The sequence below is a fragment of the Peromyscus eremicus genome, chromosome 6 (assembly GCF_949786415.1).
Source record: "Peromyscus eremicus chromosome 6, PerEre_H2_v1, whole genome shotgun sequence".
Lineage (NCBI taxonomy): Eukaryota > Metazoa > Chordata > Mammalia > Rodentia > Cricetidae > Peromyscus > Peromyscus eremicus.
In genome coordinates this window covers 67,901,710-67,921,356 of record NC_081421.1, presented here as the reverse complement: position 1 = coordinate 67,921,356, position 19,647 = coordinate 67,901,710, and the positions used below count along the sequence as shown (strand labels likewise).

Genomic DNA, 19,647 nt, shown 5'->3' with positions numbered 1-19,647 from the left:
GAGTTATAGATGGTTGTGAGCCGCCATGTAGGTGCTAGGAATTGAAGCCAGGTCCTCTGGAAGAGTAGCCAGTACTCTTAACCACTGAGCCATCTCTCCAGTCCTGATGATGGTTTTGTGAATGAGTCAGTGTGTGTGGGCATCTCCAAATAGCTCAGGCTGCCCTGGAGTAGCCCAGGATGGCCTTGGATTCATAATTCTCCTACTGCCTGTGTCTCTCAAAAGTGTAAGCCTACATTCCACCCTTTGACCTTTTAAAGTTGGGTTGTGTTCTTGCCAGAGCTGTTACAGTAGTTACCTATTTGGATATTAACAATGTACCAAATGCACACTTGTCAGTTCTGGACTAACATTTTCTTCTCTCTTTAAGAAGGTATTTTTTTTTAAAGATTTATTTATTATGTATACAGTGTTCTGTCTGCATGTATGCCTGCACACTAGAAGAGGGCACCAGATCTCATTATGGATGGTTGTGAGCCACCATGTGGTTGCTGGGAATTGAACTCAGGACCTCTGGAAGAATAGCCAGTGCTCTTAACCTCTGAGCCATCTCTCCAGCCCTTAAGGAGGCATTTAATTGGATGTCAGACAACAGGAAATTTTTGTTCAGTGGTAGATCTTGCCACATTTTTTAAATGAGTATTGGATTTGATTTTTTGACACACTTCATATCAATTTGATGAAGATGCTTCCAAGCTTTGCCAGATGGGTTCAGAGTAACCCTTAGTATCTATGAATGAGTCTTATTATTTTTATTTTATGTGCATTGCTGTTTTGCCTGCATGTGTATCTGTGTGAAGGGGTAGGAACTCCCAGAGTTGGAGTTAGACAGTGGTGAGCTGCCATGTGGGTGCTGGGAATTGAACCCAGGTCCTCTGGAAGGGCAGCTAGTACTCTTAACCACCGAGCCACCTCTCCAGCCCCAAGAATGAAAGATTTTTTATTAATTTTATGTGTGTATGACACAAAGCGTGGGTGTCCACTGAGAGAAGGCGGCATTGGATGTAACTCACTGGAGGTGGAGTTATATGTGGTTGTAAGCTGCTTAACATGGGTGTTGGCAACCAAACTCAGGTCTCCAGAAGAGCATTGTATTAGTCAGGGTTCTCTAGAGGAACAGAACTGATAAAAAGAACATATACACAAAGGGTATTTATTAGAGAGGCTTACAGGCTGTGGTCCAGCTAGCCCAACAAAGGCTGTCTCCCTGAATGCTGAGACTAAAGATGTGCACAGCCATGCCCAGCCTAAGACACCAACTCTTGAATGACCTCAGGCTTATCCTTGGTCTGGAAGTCAGGTTTCTTTATGGAACGTCAGGACTGGTTAAGAAATAATTCAGAAGTTCTTTCTCCTTTTAAGCTTCACTAATCCAGCTTTACTTTCTCTGTCAATCATCCTTAGGCCTTATTCAGATCTTAGTGGAATCCACTGCATAAGTCACATGGAGACAGAGAAAGTTCTAAGAGCAGACATAATTGGCTATAGTAGAGTAGTCTGCTCATGGCAACCGTAGGATACAGCGAACTGCTACACTTTCCTCCATGGCTCAAGACACCTTACTTGGATATCCTGTTCACAGTCAATGGAAGTCCAGTTAAATAGCTCTTTATTTCTGCATGAGACACAGTCTGGATGAGAATACAGCGATTATCAGAACAACGGCTTGGCCCTTCACTTGTTCTCATGCACTCTCCAATGGAAGGGCTAAGAAGACTGTTCCAGTTCACTGATATTCTGCTTATAAAATCTACTGCCTGCAGAACGATGTAATACAGTTGGCTGTGATGACACTGTATGACAAACACAGTGAGCCTTACATGTATGTGCTAGTCAGTCTGCTGAGTTCACATGTTCTTTAGGATCCATACTTGCTTCAAGTGCTGGCCAGCTTTATTGCAAGGCTCTTCTGACTGCTTTGTCTTGGAAGCAGAGGACATTCAGACTGCCTGGGAGCTGGTGGGGGCCGTGGTCCTGGCAGCCTGCTGGGCTAACCAGTGCTTGTATCTTTTGGTCTTGGGCTTCTGAAAGAGCACCACGGACATAGGAACCCTTACAGTGTCGAGTCCATTTACCTGAACACACATTAAAAACAGGAATAGCCAGAGATCAGTCAGGCAGAACCAACACCACCCAATCCAGCTTTTCATAGTGATTCTTCTCCTAATCAAAAGAAGAAAATCCCTGAAACACTCACAGTCACATCACACCAGTACTCGCCCCATCTCGTGATAGGGTCCTCTGGTAACTTCAGAGCATGTGGGGCAACCACAACACCAAGCTGAAAAATAGACCCAACAGCCAGATTAACCAGCGGTTCTCAACCTTCCCAAATGCTGTGATCCTTTAATACAGTCCCTCATGTTGTGGTGACCACCCACCATAAAATTATTTTTGTTGCTACTGTTACCTCTGAGATAAACCCTTCAACTTCAGCCTCCACGTAACCTCTTAAAGATAGCTCGGGTCTAGAATTTCCTATGCAGGAATGAATATATCAGGGGAACTGGTTCTGGCTGACCTCAGGGGAGGACACAGATGTCCACAGATGACAGCACAGAGACTCAGTCTTTCTCAGCAAAGCTGATAAGTTTACAAACAGAACAGGTCTTAAGACCAATACTACTTTATCCACAAAAGTAACAATTCTCCAATAAGTCACATATCTTCAGGTTCTTCCTAGCTACAGATAAGATAAATGAAATTGCTTTTTCCTATTAGTCTTTACATCTGCAACTACTTTAGGCCCTAGCTATACTCCTCCTTTCTCCCTGCAAACCCACCAAAAGTAATTGCCAACGCCAGCTGGGAAAACCATTTTATAGCAAAGGGTTCAATCCTGGGTCTCCTAAATAAGGGGAACAATAAGGGGAATACTGATGTCTGGGAACACTCACATTCTTGAAGAAATGGCGGGCAACAATTTCAGGGTTTAGTTCCCATTTGACGTTGTTCTTCATTCCCACCTCTAGATGACAGCTTCTCAGAAATTTCACTGTCTAAAAAGAATTATAAATAAGGGCTGTGTCAACAGGAGTTGGAGTCACAGGGAGGAACTATGTTAAGAGTCACAGGGCCTGGGAGTTCAGGAAAAGGGAACAATTTCTGCCCTGAGCTAAGACAGGTAAAAACAAAACATTACTGGGAAAAACAGAACATTCTTTTTTTTCAATCTGATATGGAAAAAAGATATTTTCCAAGACTTCATAAGGAATTTCATCTATACCTTGCTGTTTCTGGGCAAAGAGAAATAGTCTGTACTAAACTCAGGATTAGGCTGGTAAAATGGCTCAGTAGGTAAAGGTGCCTGCTGCCAAGCCTGATGACCTGAGCCTGACCCCAGGACCCACACAGAGGAAGTAGAGAACTGACTCATGCAAGCTGTCCCCTGGACTGCACACGTGCCCTGCCCCCCATATACATAACTATAATAAACTGAGGGTCATCTATGAAGGTTCCTGGTATATCTCAGGATGAAGACACTTTTTTTTTTTTTGCTTTTCAAGACAGGGTTTCTCTGTAGCTTTGGAGCCTGTCCTGGAACTCACTCTGTAGACCAGGCTGGCCTCGAACTCACAGAGAGAGATCCGCCTGCCTCTGCCTCCCAAGTGCTGGGATTAAAGGCGTGCGCCACCACCGCCCGGTGGAGACACTTTCAATAGCCTTTTAATCTGACATTTAAGGAATTTCAATTCTATTTACACTCCATCATTGGTTTTCCTGCTTATAAAATAAATTATAAATTACTTGAAGATTCAAGCTATTTTTCACATCTTGTCCCAACCTTCTTTCCAACTGTATTATTTTCTAGTACTACACTATATAAACCTTTACTTTATGTAGATTGTACTATCTTCATTTTAAAATATGCCTTAGAGTTGTCGATAGATGTGTGCCTAACATACATGAGACCTGGGTTTGATCCCAGTATCTGTAACTGGCCTTTGTGGTACACATCCGTGTAGGCAGAGTTTATGTGTCCTGGCAGTTGCTCCCAAATGACCACTCAGAGACTTATTAATCATAAATGCCCGGCCAATAGCTTAGGCTTGTCTCCAGCCACTTCTCACAACTTTTTTTTTTTTAACATTTCTATTAATCTATGTGCTGCCCTAAGGCCTGTTTACCTTATCTATGAACTTCCCATGTTGTTGCTTCTGTGTCTGGCTGGTCACCCCTCTGGCTATAAACAGAATTCAAGGCCAGCTTGGGCTATATGGGAACCCTCATCCCAACAAACATACCTTAAAAATTCACTTATACGCTGGGCAGTGGTGGCGCACACCTTTAATCCCAGCACTCAGGAGGCAGAGCCAGGCAGATCTCTATGAGTTCGAGGCCAGCCTGGGCTACAGAGTGAGATCCAGGACAGGCACCAAAACTACACAGAGAAACCCTGTCTAGAAAAACCTAAAAAAAAAAAAAAAAAAATTCACTTATACTTCCCAATTTGTTCAAAATCTACTAATTTGAAAAGGCCTAATTTAATACTATATTTAAAAAAAAGCCCCCTCCCCCCAGTAACTCCAAACCCACTAGGGTCCACGTAACTCCTGCTTTAATGCCTTTAGTTTACTGTTTACCTTCTCATGTGTCTACATTCTCTTCAACTTGTCTGTAAATACTCCCAAAAGGCAGAGTCCTCATCTTACATTTTCCCACAGGTCCTGATTCCCAGACTGGGGAGTCCCTCAAAATCTAGAGCACTTTTGGCAAAGAATCCCAGGCCAAGGATGTCTTCAAATGTTGTACTTCAAAATTTGTACTTCAAATGCAAGAAATTAACAAATTAAAAATTTGGCACATTTTTCTAAAGAAAGTAAAAATATGTGCCTTTAATCCTAGGACTCAGGAGGTGGAGGCAGGCAGATCTGAGTTCAAGGCCAGCATGGCCTACAGAGTGAGTTCCAGGACAGCCAGGGCCACACAGGGAAACCCAGCATTTCCAGAGGACTCCATACCAGCTACGTGGAGCATCAGCCACGATACTACTTGTCATCCTTGTGTGTAACAGTAAGCAGACTTGAAGGGCATCAGGGGGACTCCCAGGAGGAGGTTGGCGACCTCCATAAGGGATCAGTAAAAACTTCCTACTCACCGCCTCTCCTGCCTTCGTCTGGATCTTCTCTAGTTTTCCTTGTTGTCTCAGCTAGAAAAGATAAAACTAAGTAGAAGAAATGAGCCCACACTAAGCAGTAACAGTCCAACTATTCTGGGCTTCTGGGTTCTTGTTCTAGTTCCTACTTCATCCTCAAATTAAGTAACAAACGAAATTCCCAGCAGGAATCTTTAAGTTTTATTCCTCCAAATCCTTCGAGCTCACCAATTTCTCCTCTTCAAACAGCTTCTTATTTTCAGGAGATGCATACACAGCCAGCCCCTGAGGAAGGAGTTTATTGCGACCCACAGACTTTTTCACGGAGACCAGATCACCCCGGACTCCAATTTCTGCCAATGAGAACAGGAACAGATGAAAACTGTAGGAGTCCCTTCAGAAAAGATGATCATCCTGGGGTCCACTGGTAAAGGCCTTGCCTTGGCATACTTAGAACCTGGGGACCATCTCCAGCATCACCACCAAGGGGGAGGGGGGCATAAAAAAGAGGCAGTCCTTATTTTCTCACAGTTTTTATTCTTCCTTAAAAAAAAAAAAAATGTCAATTTGTGGGGGTAGGTTATAAGGCTCAATCGTTAAAGTGCTGCTGTGCAGAGTTTGGATGTGGTCCATAACTTTAGCACTATGGGGAGGAAATAGGCAGATTCCTGGGGCTCGGCTCTACGCCCTGTATCAAATAAGGTGGACCTTTGACCTACACACACACACACACACAACATATATTAGGAACTACACTTGTCAAAAGTCTAAAAACTGGTGTAGACTGAGTTGTTCAGTCAAAGGATTTCATTATGTGTGATGCAAACTGTGTGTTTTCTCTTCACAGTCAACAGTACTGCACACACGTTTTAATTTTCCGTGCTGGAGGCCACTATCTAAATCACACACAGTACTTTTCGTGACGACTTTTTTCATCGGAGCCACAAAGTCGTAAAAACAGGGCAAACGAATGGGGAGAGGGAGGAAGACGTTAACGTCATACAGCAGCAGCCCAGGGGGGTCAGCATTCGGGTCCAGGCCTTACCGTCCACGGACTGCGTGAGGATGAGCTCCAGGAGGTCTTGGGGTCGGTGTTTCGTGTCCTCCACCAGCTTATACACGCGGTGTCGCCGGTGCAGGCGCGGCTTCCGGCCCTCTCCGGCTAGCGGCACCTTCCACCAGCGTTCCACGATGACCGTGCTCTGGCGGCCAGGGGGGCAGGGGTGAGCGCGTGTCCACAGAACACCCGCCACCCCGCCACCGTCACCTGCATCCCAGGGAAAGCCCGCCACCCCACGGAGCGGCCCTCGCGGGTCTCAATCACGAACAGCCCTCCTGTCCGTCACGGTCCAGGACCCCAAGCCCCCAGCCGGCCCTCACCCGGTAATGAGAGAGACTGAAGTCACGCCCCGGGGTGCCCCCTTCAATTCGCGCCCGCAGTAGCTCCCCGACGCCTCCTTGCCGCAGCCGTGCAGCACCAGCCCACAGCAGAGCCCTGCTCCGCGTAGCCACGGAGGCGGCCATGACCGCGGCGCGGAGAGACCGAGGGAGGACCCCGCGCAGGCGCAGCCGAGCCCTCTGGGCTGCCCGCGGCGCGCCTGAGTGGCGCGGCTGCAGGCTCCGCCGAGACCCAGGGACCCGGAGTGGGACCCCGGCCGCCACCGCACCTTGCACTTCGGAGATGGGGCAATGGAGAGACCCGCTATTTATTTTCGTCACCCCTCTCCACAGATAATTTAATGAGCATTAAGCGGACTGACAATGGAAAAGATATCTTTTCTTTAGCTTTACTTTTAAAAAGAGGCGGAGGGGGCGTGGTGGCTCATGCCTGTAATCTTCCAACAGGGCAGTTTCCAGGCTAACCTGATTTACACCAGAAGCTCTAGGCCAGCGAGATCAATTAATAATAATAATAATAATAATAATAATAATAATAATAATAATAACAACAACAACAACTAATGATAATAAAAAGTGGATTTAGTCCTAATTGCTGAGATAATTTCTAATTTTGACATGCTACAATTTCTGAACACTAAAAGAATATGGATGCCACTATCAATTTTCCTTTGAGTCTATCTAAAAGTAGTCAAAGGGTGGGATTCTCTAAAAGCTCTGTTGACTCTCCATGATATTGTTACATTATAGTATTTAAGCTAATATTTAAAGAGTTGCAGGAGACATAAGCTATAGAGAAAAAAAAAAAAACCCTACTGTAAGGCCCACACAGTTCCTGTGGAGTCTTTGTACTGGATTATAAAAATGGGCTGAAGAGTGTCTATAGAGAAGAGCGTTGGAAGATACACTATGCATCATTGCATGTGCTCTTAAGTAGACTGACCTCCTCCATGCATCTCCTTGGTTTCCAGGGCAATAGTCTTGAACAGTCTTCTTTTCATCTTCTGTACCCTGCACTCAGTATATGGACTGCAATCTTCTTAGTATCCACTCTCTTGATGTTCTTGGTTCATCTTATGGCTGTTATTTATATGCCAGCGGTGTTTGAATTTCTATTCTAGACTTCCCACAAATTTCACATCGGAATACCCAACATCTTATTATTTTCTTATATGTCTAACAGACATTTTAAAGTTAACCAGTTTATACTCCATTCTTCCCAAGCTGCCCTACCTGCAGGTTTTCCCATTTCAGTCGATAACTCCATTTTGTTGTTGGTTTTTTTTTTTAAAAATTTTTATTTTGCAATACAATTAAGTTCTACATACAGGCACAGATTCCCTTGTTCTCCCCCCTCCCACCCCCCTCACCTTCCCCCCAGCCCGCCCCCCATTCCAATCTCCTCCAGGGCAAAGCCTTCCCCACAGACTGAGATCAACCTGGTGGACTCAGTCCAGGTAGGTCCAGTCCCCTCCTCCCAGGCCGAGCCAAGCGACCCTGCATAGGCCCCAGGTTTCAAACAGCCAACTCATGCAATGAGCACAGGACCCGGTCCCACTGCCTGGAGGCCTCCCAAACAGATCAGGCCATTCAACTGTCTCACCCACTCAGAGGGCCTGATCCAGTTGGTGACCCCTCAGCCATTGGTTCATATTTCATGTGTTTCCGTTCGTTTGGCTATTTGTCCCTGTGCTTTATCCGACCTTGGTCGCAACAATTCTCGCTCATATAAACCCTCCTCATTCTCGCTAACTGGACTCCCAGAGATCCACCTGGGGCCTAGTCATGGATCTCTGCATCCAGATCCCTCAGTAGTTGGATGAGGTTTCTAGCACGACAATTAGGGTGTTTGGCCATCCTGGTTTTGTTTTTCTTCAGTTCTTGAACACATTTTTATTATTTTAAAACTTTTACACTTTTTATTTGAGGTGATATTTCTCCCTTCCTTTTCCTCCCTCTGACCCCTCCCATGTATCTTTCCTTGCTCTCTCTAAGTCAAGGCTTCTTTCCTCTTATTTGTTATTTATCTCTGTGTATTTATATATATATATATATATACATACATATGTATATATATATAAATACATACATATATATACATACATACATATGTATATATATACATACGTATGTATATATATATATATATACACATATATATATATTTTTTGGTTTTTTGAGATCAGGTTTCTCCGTGTAGTTTTGGTGCCTGTCCTGGCTCTCACTCTGTAGACCAGGCTGGCCTCAAACTCACAAAGATCAGCCTGGCTCTGCCTCCTGAGTGCTGGGATTAAAGGCGTGCTCCATGGCCTCCCGACATGTGTTTATATTCTTAAATATGTAAATACAACCTGCTCAGTCTGTATAATGTTACTTGTATATATATGTTTTCAGAGCTAACCATTTGGTACTGGATAACCAATTGGTGTGCTCTTCCCTGGGGAAGACTTTCTCCTACTCTCAGCATTCCTTGGTTGCCTGTAGTTGTCTAGAGTTGAGGCTTTGTGAGCCTTCCCCTTTTCATTAGCATGTATATTAGTGTTCTCCTTGTTCAGGTCTTGTTTAGGCAGCCATGTTGGTGAGACTTCATGGATGTAGCTTCCCTAACATTTGTAGGAGACACTATCTCATAGAAAACTTCTTGTCCCTTTGGCTTTTACAATCTTCTTCTACAACAGTGGTTCTCAACTTTTTCAATGCTGTGACCCTTTAATATAGTTCCTCATGTTGTGGTGACCCCCAACCATAAAATTACTTTGTTTATACTGTAATTTTGCTACTGTTATGAATCATAATGTAAATATCTGGTATGCAGGATAACTGATATGTGACCCCTGTGAAAGGGTCATTTGACTCCCAAAGGAGTTGTGATCCCCAACTCCAGGTTGAGAACTTCTTTTTTTGTTTTGTTTTTTCGAGACAGGGTTTCTCTGTGCAGCTTTGCGCCTTTCCTGGATCTCACTCCGTAGACCAGGCTGGCCTCAAACTTACAAAGATCTGCCTGCCTCTGCCTCCCGAGTGCTGGGATCAAAGGTGTGTGCCACCACCACCCGGTGAGAACTTCTGTTCTAAAACAATCCTTAAACTTTAGGTGAAGCTATGTTATAGATGTATCAGTTGGGATGCTCCACAACTCTGCATTTTGATGGTTGTGGGTTTTTTTTGGAATGATGTCCACCTGTTACAAAGATGTTCCTTGATGAGCACTAAGAATTACACTTATCTGTAGCTGTAAGGATAAAATACTTAGAATGTAGTTAGAGGTTATGCTGGTTTAGTAAGGTGGAGGATATAGGTTCTTCTCCAAGACTTCACTAGCCCTGGGTAGGCTGGATTTTAGTACCAGGCATGATTTCCCTCTTGTTGAGAGTACAATTAGAGTTGTTGGTTACCACCAAGGTAGGCATGACATGCTGGTCACTGTTATGGTTCGTAGGCATCATAGTAAGAATTATCAGTTGTTTCCCTCCTTCGGAAGCTTGCATGACACCTTCTGGTACCATTAAAGCTAGTCCTCAAGGAGGAGGCTTTCATTTCAGATCCGCTTCTGGTCCTCTGAGTACTGAGAACATCCTTCTCTCTTTCTCTCTCTCTTTAGTCTCACAGGCCATCAGGAAACCTTATGTGTTCTACCTTTTATTTATTTCCAGAGTCCAAACATTTGCTACTGTTACTCAAAGATCTTCCCTGGGAAAGGTGCTGGCACATATGCTGGCTTACTGCCTGAATGAGAGCTGGAGGAGAGGCTGTCTATGGCTAGAACTGTTCAAACAATGCCTCACTGACATGTGGATTTGTTTCATTTCCTTTGTGTGCAGAGACAAGCACACACTTTATCTATGAAAAGCTAAAGGCAGATAGGAAGTTATTTTTCAGTTACTGAGTCCCAGGAACAGCAGAACCATCTCTTCACTTTCCCCACCCGCCATGAGAGCAATTAGCAAAGCTCCCTACTCCCTTGGTCAGTTCCTGTAAGAATGCTATCCTCTGAAACCCAGAAAGAAATGAGATCAAAGAAAGGGTGAGAAGAAAAGGAAAAGGCTTTAAAAGGAGGGAGGGAAAAAAGCAAAAGGAAAGAAGAAAGAAAAGGTTTTACATCTAAGTGTCAGAGCTGGAAAGACAGTTCAGTAGGGAAAGCGCTTGTTGTGCAACCCTGATAACCTGGGTTAGAGTCCCACAACACGCAAAGCCCCCAAAAGCCAGATGACTTGAGTTTGCTGAGTTTGTAATTCCAGCCTCAGAATTCCTGTGGTGAGATGGGAGGTAGAGACAGAATTGACCAGAAGCTCAAGTTCATAGTGTAGCAGCAGAAATAACGAGAGATTCTATTTCAAAAACAAGGTGAAAGAACAGACTCCTGGAAAAGCTGTCCTTTGACTTACACACACACACACACACACACACACACACACACACACACACACACACACAGGCATACAAATAATTTAAAACAATCCAAGTGGTGGGCCAGGTGTGGTGGTGCATGCCTTTAATTCCAGCATTCAGAAGACAGAGGCAGGAGGATCTCAAGAGTCCCAGGACAGCCAGAGCTATATAGTGAGACCATGTCTTTAAAAAATCAAATCCAAGTGGTAACAAATTTTGGGTTCACTCCGGGGAACAAAAGCAATTTTGGAATTAAGCAGGGGACTCTACTTCTTTGCATCTCTATTCTGCCTCAAAATCATACTGAATTTACTGGGTTGACTGTGAGTCTGTTTAAAGCCCTGGCTAGGAAGGAACTGTCATACCCACTTCTTTCTCCTTTTTGCTGTCCTGGTGAAGCAGCTTTCAGAGGTCATTTAGCCACAGCTACCCCACCTATTCTTCATCAGCCGGACAAGTGGCGTGGCTGAAGAGTGATGACTTTCTGACAGCTGCCATGCACAGCCATAGGCATCAGATCAGAAGGGGATTGGAGAATGTTCAAGGGAATTTGCATCCATCAGACAGAAGAGGATTTATTCTCTTAGCTTCTGGTTGGGGTCACCAAGTATGTTATTAGGGGTTGCTCTAGAGCCCCAGTGTTTCCAGATTTGTGGCATTTTGTTCAAAGAAAAATACACACACACACACAGAACAAAGTAGCATGAGATCTTATTCAGAGGCAAAGTAAAAGCACAAGTTAGATATGCTACAAGAAATTGGGGTCCTGAGCAAGCAGGCAGCTCAAGAGTGCCTGGCAACTGTTCAGGCTTTATTTTATGTTCAAGAGGAAGAGCAGTTGGTTATTAAGGGGAAAGGAACTTTTTGGTGTGTGTGTGTGTGTGTGTGTGTGTGTGTGTGTGTGTGTGTGTGTGTGTAACAGAGAGAGAGAGAGAGAGAGAGAGAGAGAGAGAGAGAGAGAGAGAGAGAGGAGAGGAGAGAGGGAGAGAGAGGAGAGAGGGAGAGATGAAAAGGGAGGGGGAGAGTGGGAAGGAGAGAGAGGAGAGGAGGAAAGAGAAAGAGAGAGAGAAAGGGGGGGCTTGTTTGTGCACATATGCCTGTGTGAAGAGGCCAAAGGACTTCAGCTGTCCTGCTTTGCTGTAGTCCCTTGAAACAGGGTCTTTCAGTGAACCTGGAACTAGGTTGGCAGTTGGAAGCCCCACTACCTTCCTATTTCCACTCCCAACAAACAGCACTGCAGTTACAGGCACGTGACCACCTTCAGCTTCTTACTTGGGTGTTGGGGATTCAAACTCAGGTCTTTATGCTTGTGCAGCAAGTGTTCTTACACATTGAGCTACCTCCCCAGCCTGAAGCTTTCTTGCTTTAATTGACAGGTAATGGTTATGTAAGCCTTTGTTCATTGTGCATGTTCTTTTCTATGGGGTATCTTGTTTGAACCATACACATGAGCAATCATGCATAGGCATAAGATGGCAAATACCGTATTTTCTATAACAAGAGACACAGTTTTCATTCCTGCACGTACACCTAACACCAGCCTAGGTCGAACTAGCCATTGACCCTGGTTTCAGGACATGCTTTTGACCACAAAAGAATTACTAAGGGTTGCTAGGGAGCTATTTGTTGGAGTTACTGCTTTGTTTGAAGAGGGGTGTGTGTACAGTTTGATGCAGGTGGGGGGTCCCAGGTTGCTAAGTGCTTTGTCAGGAAAGATGTGTAGCTATCCACATGCTTGCCTGCCTCAACATTATCTCTAATGCCCCACTGTGGAGAATACATTATCTTTTTCTGTAGAAATTACTGAACAAGAGATGTCTACTGCACAGTTTTACAGGATTTTCTTTCCTAAAGCCAGATGTGGTGGCACATGCTTATAATCTCAGCACTTTGGAGGTAGAGGCAGGAGGGTCAGAAGTTCAAAGTCATCTTCTCCTATGTAGTTAGCTCTAGACTATTCTGGGCTGCATAAGACCTTGTCTTAAAAAGAATCTTTTTTCCATTTGAGACACATAGATAACCTAAATTAACCTCAACCTCAAATTCTTGTCCTGCCCCAGCCTCCAAACTGCTGGGATTATAGGTGTGTACCACTGGTAAGGATCAGTTTTAAAGCATATCATATCTAGTCATTCTTTCATGTAAAACACTGCTCAGCCACTTCCCCTTTATTCTAAAGAAAAAGTTCACAGAATGGTGTAGGTAGCCCTGTATCGTGTGGTCCCATTAACTCTCATTCCCTGTAGCATATACTGCTCCATTCACCTATAGTAGCTACCCTGCGTTGAAAACAGCAGACATGCTTAGCTTCTGCCTCAGCTGTTGCTTCTGAAAGGGATGATCCTTATCCCTAGACATTAGATTTCTTGATTTCTTAACAGTCTTTTATTATTATTATTATTATTTTGAGGCAGGGTTTTTCCATGTAGCCCTGGCTGTCCTGGAATTTGCTTTGTAGACCAGGCTGATTTTGAACTCAGAGATTCACCCGCCTCTGCCTCCCAAGTGCTAGGATTAAAGGCGTGTGCCATCACCACTGCCCAGCCTTTTTTTCTCTCCAGTTTTTTTTTTTTTTTTTTGTGTGTGTGTGTGTGTGTGTGTGTGTGTGTGTGTGTGTGTGTGTGTTATGTGTGTGTACATGCATGTTTTCATCTGTGGATGCCTGAGACAGGGCACATGAGGAGGTCAGTGGGAGTCTGTTCTCTTCTATCTTTGCATGGGTTTCAGGGATTGAACTCAGGCCATCAGACTTGGCAGTAAGTAGCACTACCAGATGAGCCTTCTAACATGCCTCTAAAAATATTTTAATTACTTAGGTACCAGCCTTTTTTTTTTTTTTTTTGAGACAAGGTTTCTCTGTAGCCCTGGCTGTCCTGGGACTCACTCTGAAGACCAGGCTGGCCTCGAACTCAGAGATCTGTCTGCCTCTGCCTCTTAAGGGCTGAGATTAAAGATGTGCCCCATCATGCTTGACTGGTTAACAATCTTAACTCTATACATCTTTGATCGATCATCTTTTCAGTGAGGCTTACTTGAATCACCTGTGTTGAAACCCTGCTGCATATTCCATACTCCTAATATTTTTTTTTTATTTTGAGATTGGGTCTCACAGGGTAGCTCTGGTTGGCCTGGAATTCATTATATAGACCAGGCTGTCCTCAAACTCAAAAGATCTGCCTGCCTCTGCTTCCCAAGTACTGAGACTAAAGGTGTGTACTACCACACCCAGCTTGGTCCTCTTTTAACCTGTTTCCCCCCATACCAATTCTCTTCTGATGTACTTATTTTCTGTATACTTATCTACTTTCTTCTCTCACTTTGAAAAGTTCCATAGAGCAAAGGTCTGTGGTTCACCATAGTGGTGCCTGGCTCATAGTGGGCCTTCAATAAATATCTGCAGTGATGGGTAATAAATTTGAAGAGGTCTCAAACTGTTGGTTCTAGAACCAAATTTTGCCCTTAATGTTAAATGTTATCACTGTTTTAACTGGTGTTTCTATTTTTGTGATAAAGCACCACGACCTTAGGAAGAAAAGGGTTGATTTCATCTTACAACTTTTAGGTCCCACTTTGTCACTGAGGGAAGTCAGGGCAGGAACTGAAGAGGAGGCCGTGGAGGAATGCTGTCTACTGCTTTGCTCTGTGTGGCTTGCTCTGCCTTAGACTGCTTTCTTACAGCACCTAGGACTACCAGCTCAGGGTGCACTGCACACAGTGAGCTGAGACCTCCCACATCAACCATCAGTTAAGAAAATGCCCCACAGGCTTGTCCACAGGAAATTCTCAGTTGAGGTTACCTCTTCCCAAACAACTCTACCTTGCATCAAGTTGACATAAAATTAACCAGCACAACCAGTTTGGTAGAGCCTCTTTTTTCCATGTTTGTGTGTGTGTGTGTGTGTGTGTGTGTGTGTGTGTGTGTGTGTGATTTATCATATTTCTAGCTTCTGCTGAAAAACTGATTTAGCACCACTGATTCTGTGTTCTGGCACAGCAACCTATTGCTAAGTTATGTTGGTGTGAGCTTTCTACATTTTAATTTATCTACTCTGTAGCTCCACTAATTCCCACTGGCTGGGCCCGTGGATTTGTGTGTGATGTGTGTGTGTGTGTGTGTGTGTGTGTGAAACAGGGTTTTGCTATATAGCCCTGTCCAGCCAGAGCCTTGCCACATCAAACCAGGCTGGTTCTAGATGTTAAGCAATCCTACCATCTCTGCCTCTTGATTGCTGGGATTAAGGATATGTAGCATTACAACTTCGTAGAGGTGTTTAATTTGGGATTACTACCCTATAAAGACAACAGAGAAAGTTCTGTAATTTGTAGTTCTTCTGTGCTATGGAGAGGGAAGATAGTAAAAATAAAGAATTGCAAAACAGTTACTAATCAGGCCACGTGTTGGAGCAGGGTCTTGGAAGCTTACTGTGGCATTAGACACCAACTCTGATTTTGCTGGATTTAGAAGTGTTCCAGAGGGAGGGCCAGGGTGGTGGGTACAAGAACTCAGGCAGGGCTGTTTGTCAACCAGGATGTAAGTTTTGTGGGTTTTTTGTTGTTGTTGTTTTTTTGTTGTTGTTTTTTTTGTTTTTTGTTTTTTTCCTGAGACAGGGTTTCTCTGTGTAGTTTTGGAGCCTGTCCTGGATCTTGCTCTGTAGACCAGGCTGGCCTCCAACTCACAGAGATCTGCCTGATGTGCACCACCACCGCCCGACCAGGACATAGTTTTAAAGCATTTGAAACTGTCAATACAATTGTAAAGTGTATACTAGTTAAACATGAGCCTTGGTTGATGGGACAGGAGGGGGTTAAACTGAAGTGACATAAGCACTGACCTCTTGTCTATGTCATAGTGCCTGCCAGGTCACAATGACAAGGTTGCCTGAAATTCTGCCACTCATCCTCTGGAGCTCACTTTGCCGCAGGGAGGCACTGAACAGAGAAACTGCCTTGTAACAGGTCCCGCCCCTCTCTCTACTCCCTTTCTTATATCAAGAGGGGAAAAACACGGAACTACCTCTACCCCATCTGGTCACCATACGCCTATTACCTCTACTGTTACAAATACCAGATCACCCTCCGGGAGAAGATGCTGCCTTGTTGTTACAAAAGGTACTTGTTTTCATCTTTAATTGTGGTTTACATAAAGTATAAGGAAAATAAAACAATTTGGAAGAATTTCCTAAGTGGCAGGGTAGAAGCCTGGCGTGGATTTGTGTAATTTTTCTATTTGGTTGGCCTGGAAAAATAGGCTAGTCCATAGGCTACAGGAAACGGTGTTGAAGACTGGTCCTGTGTAGCTGAAGTCAGGAAGCTCCCATCACAGTTGACTACTTCACCCCATGCTCTGAGGTAAACTAATGTGGGTCTCTCCTTCCCAAACAAGCATCACGTATAAAGAACAGGAGGACCTGACACTCCGGCCCCAACGCTGCTGCCTCCCGTGCTGCGTCCCGTGCTGCCTCCAGTGCTCCTGAGTCCCTAGGAGGCCTCCAGGTGGGCAGAAGCACTGAGCAGGAAAAAGACCACGGCCAGCTTAAAGAACTGTATTCAGTAAGTAGTAGACTACGAGCTGGTGAAGTGACAGGGCAGCTCTCTGATGGCTGTAATGACTTTGTCAAGAGGGGAACACTGATAACCATAAAGACTAGAGGTAGGTAGAGCCCTGAGCTCATGTGTAAAACCTGCTTGCTTTCTAGATGGAATCTGGCCCAGAGATCTAAAGGCCATATAGCTGGTAGCAAACAGCAGGTTGGGAAAGAAGTAGGAACAAAGGTATAGCAGATTGTAGTGGGACTTGGGGACATAAAGTAGTTTAGAGATGTGCCTGCTCGTAAAAGACCTATAATCCCAGTTTCTTCAAAGGGTTGCCTAGGATACAGAGTGAATACAAAGCTGGCCTCAGTAACTAAGCAAGACCTTATTCCCCAGCTCCACAAAAAAAGTAAAAGCAGGGCTGGGGATATAGCATGAGCAAGATGACACGCTGAGCTTCCCAGCACTAGAAAGTAATCCTAGGTATGTGACATCAAGTAGAACTCAGTATCGGATAGCTAGTCCTAAGATTCTGACTTTTCCCAGCTTCCCTCATCTGCCTCTCCTTGTTTCTACGAAGGCATCCCAATTCGCCCTAGATGTGATTTGAAGACTTCAATGAGCATAGATTATTACTTCAATTGTATTTTCCAGGCTGGGAACCTGACAGTGCTAACAACTGACCCCCTGCTTCACCAAGATCCAGTTCAGTTAGACTTCCGCTTCCGTCTCACCCCCCATTCCTCTGCTCATTGGCACGGCCTTCTGTGTGACCACCGACTCTTCCTGGATATCCCATATCAGACCTTGGATCAAGGCAACCGAGAAAGGTGAGGAGCTGGATGGGTGTGGGGCAGAGACGGGGTGTTCCACTGTTTATCATGTCACAGTGACTTAGGAGCTGGATCAGACACAGCACACTAGTAGCATACAGATAAGATCCTGGGGTTCAGAGAATACTTTTAGGTTGAGGGACAGTTGCTGGACTCAGACTCAGGAACACCAAAGTGAGGATCCAAATAGTTGAATACTTCGTTGCTCAGCAGTCCTTTCCTCCACGACCCCTGCTGTGACATATACCTCACTTAGGTGGAATCCTTGGCTTCAGAGAAAAGCCACCCAAACTCCTTTAGCAACTTTCAATTTTCCAGTTTCGGTAGGTCGAGAGCAAACACTCATCAGTATCTCTCCTGCTCTGACTTTCTAGATTCCAAGTTAGCTGAGCATTAATGTTCTCTCTGGCCTCTAGTTTGACAGCAACACTGGAGTATGTGGAGGAGAAGACCAATGTGGACTCTGTGTTTGTGAACTTCCAAAAAGATCGGAAGGACAGAGGTGAGCTTAGGCTCTTAGGACTTTGGATAAGTCCCTTCTCCCTGGCATTTCAGCAGCCCCTGTCCCACTTCTATTGTAAAGGAAATTAAGGCACACAGCATTCTGTCTGATCCATGACAAGTGGACTAACAAGGAGCCCCTGCAGGTGGTGTCAGGCACAAGGCTGGGAGCACTGGAGAGATTACACAGAATCCACTTAAGGAATGTGGTAGACTGACAAAGGGTGTCAAGCAAATGTATCAAGTCTGTACAGCAGGAATGGACATGTATAAAAGGCCAGGAGGACAGGAACATATTTAACCAGATGCAATGTTATTGCTCATCTTTCAGAGAGTTTATAATTTGTTGGGTATAAGACAAGATGAGCTGGGCATGATGGTACAAGCCTGTGATTCTAGCATTTGGAAATCTAGGGCAGGAGAATTCTGCACTCAGGGTCAGATTAGTTACATAGTGAGATCTCAAAACAAAATCAAAGCCAAAAAACCAGATGCTGGTCAATTGCCAGCAATAGTAGATACTATTTTAGAGCTTAGAATGCCATCATCGCAATAAGCACTTGAATAATCACATTTAAAATTTGTGAAGAAGGTTCTCATTCCCAATTTACAACTGAGTGAACTGGAGATCTGAAAGGTTAACTCAAATGTTAAAGTGAATACTAAAGGCAGGGTAGGCCTGTGTCTCTATCACTCCAAAGCACACCCTAAGCCTACACTACATTGCTTTCCAGAGTCACTCCCTGAAGAAAACAAATCTATGAGGAGTTACGTGGGCTGAGCTTCAGTGGATAATTTGTTCTGTTCCTCTACAGGTGCCCTGCTGCGAGCCTTTAGCTACATGGGCTTTGAGGTGGTCAGACCAGATCATCCTGCTCTCCCTCCCTGGGACAATGTCATCTTCATGGTGTATCCCCTTGAAAGGGACCTTGGCCGGCCTGGCCAGTGAGCCTTCCTGAACATGTTTGTTCCATCTCTGTGAGGGGCCAGAAACCTCAACACACGGGACTCTGGGGCCCAGGATGTGACTTAAGACACTTCCATCCTAGGAAATAAAGATAGTGCAATCAAAGTGTTCACTATTTCTTGAGGGGAGGGAATGTTGGAATGGAATATGAACCTGATAGAGATAAATCCACTGAAGGACATGACTGAAAAGATCAGAGTGACCTGAGTCAGACATGGGAGGGCTCCTTTGCCTTTTCCTAATCCCTAAATCATTTTCCATTCCCATTAACTGAGCACCTGCCAAGATCAATGATCAGTCAACTAGAAAGTTCAGAAGGACTAAGCCTTGCTAAGATTTATTTATATATTTCAATTCAAACTAGAAATGAGTACTAATTCCTTCTCTTTTGATGTGGAGAAAACCAGAGAAAGCATATACATCCTAAGGGATAGTGTTACAGCAGATAACAGAAGAGAGCAGTCCAGACAGGGTGTGTACTGGGGTGTACTGGAAAAATGGTAATGGGTACATTAAAGGAATAGGGATTTTTTTTTTTTTTGAGACAGGGTCTCATGTAGCCAGGCTGGCCTCAAACATGCTATATAGTAGAGAAGGGCTTCACATTGATCTTGCCACTTCTACCTCCCAAGTGCTGAGAAGAGGTGTGTGCCGTAATTGGGTTTAATTTTTCTTATTTTTAGATTTACGTGTATGAATGTTTTGCCTACATATGTGTGTACATTATATATATATATATATATGTGTATACACACACACACACACACACACACACACACACACACACACACACACTATGTGCACGCCTGGTGCCCACAGAGGTTAGATTATTAGATCCCTTGGGACTGGACTTACAAGATGGTTGTGAGCCACCATGTGGATGCTGGCAGCTGGACCTGGGTTTTCTGCGAGAGCAGCCAGTGTTAACCTCTGAG

General features: G+C 44.5%; 2 protein-coding genes across 2 annotated transcripts; one reads left to right on the top strand and one right to left on the bottom strand.

Annotated features, from left to right (window-relative positions):
• Positions 1–1,136: 1,136 nt before the first annotated feature.
• On the bottom strand, positions 1,137–6,650 carry Mrpl9 (mitochondrial ribosomal protein L9). Its single transcript, XM_059265794.1, has 7 exons — positions 6,476–6,650; positions 6,141–6,297; positions 5,324–5,448; positions 5,099–5,149; positions 2,898–2,999; positions 2,198–2,281; positions 1,137–2,075 (listed from the first exon to the last, which is right to left on the bottom strand). Exons 1-7 carry the CDS (start codon positions 6,617–6,619, stop codon positions 1,941–1,943), a joined length of 798 nt encoding a protein of 265 aa, XP_059121777.1. The 5' UTR covers positions 6,620–6,650; the 3' UTR covers positions 1,137–1,940.
• On the top strand, positions 6,618–18,817 carry Oaz3 (ornithine decarboxylase antizyme 3). The gene is given in 7 exon segments (XM_059266588.1): positions 6,618–6,738; positions 15,817–15,988; positions 16,263–16,350; positions 16,352–16,429; positions 17,066–17,241; positions 17,661–17,746; positions 18,561–18,817. Coding segments are annotated over 7 exon segments (855 nt in total). The 3' UTR covers positions 18,695–18,817.
• Positions 18,818–19,647: the final 830 nt, after the last annotated feature.

What these genes read in the sequence shown, in the direction of transcription:
- Mrpl9 (XM_059265794.1), bottom strand. Translation starts at nt 6,619, where the DNA reads ATGGCCGCCTCCGTGGCTACGCGGAGCAGGGCTCTGCTGTGGGCTGGT. An exon ending in CCTCACGCAGTCCGTGGACG is followed by an intron (nt 5,449 to 6,140) that starts GTAAGGCCTGGA and finishes TCTCATTGGCAG; the next exon opens with AAATTGGAGTCCGGGGTGAT. An exon ending in CCCGCCATTTCTTCAAGAAT is followed by an intron (nt 2,282 to 2,897) that starts GTGAGTGTTCCC and finishes TCTATTTTTCAG; the next exon opens with CTTGGTGTTGTGGTTGCCCC.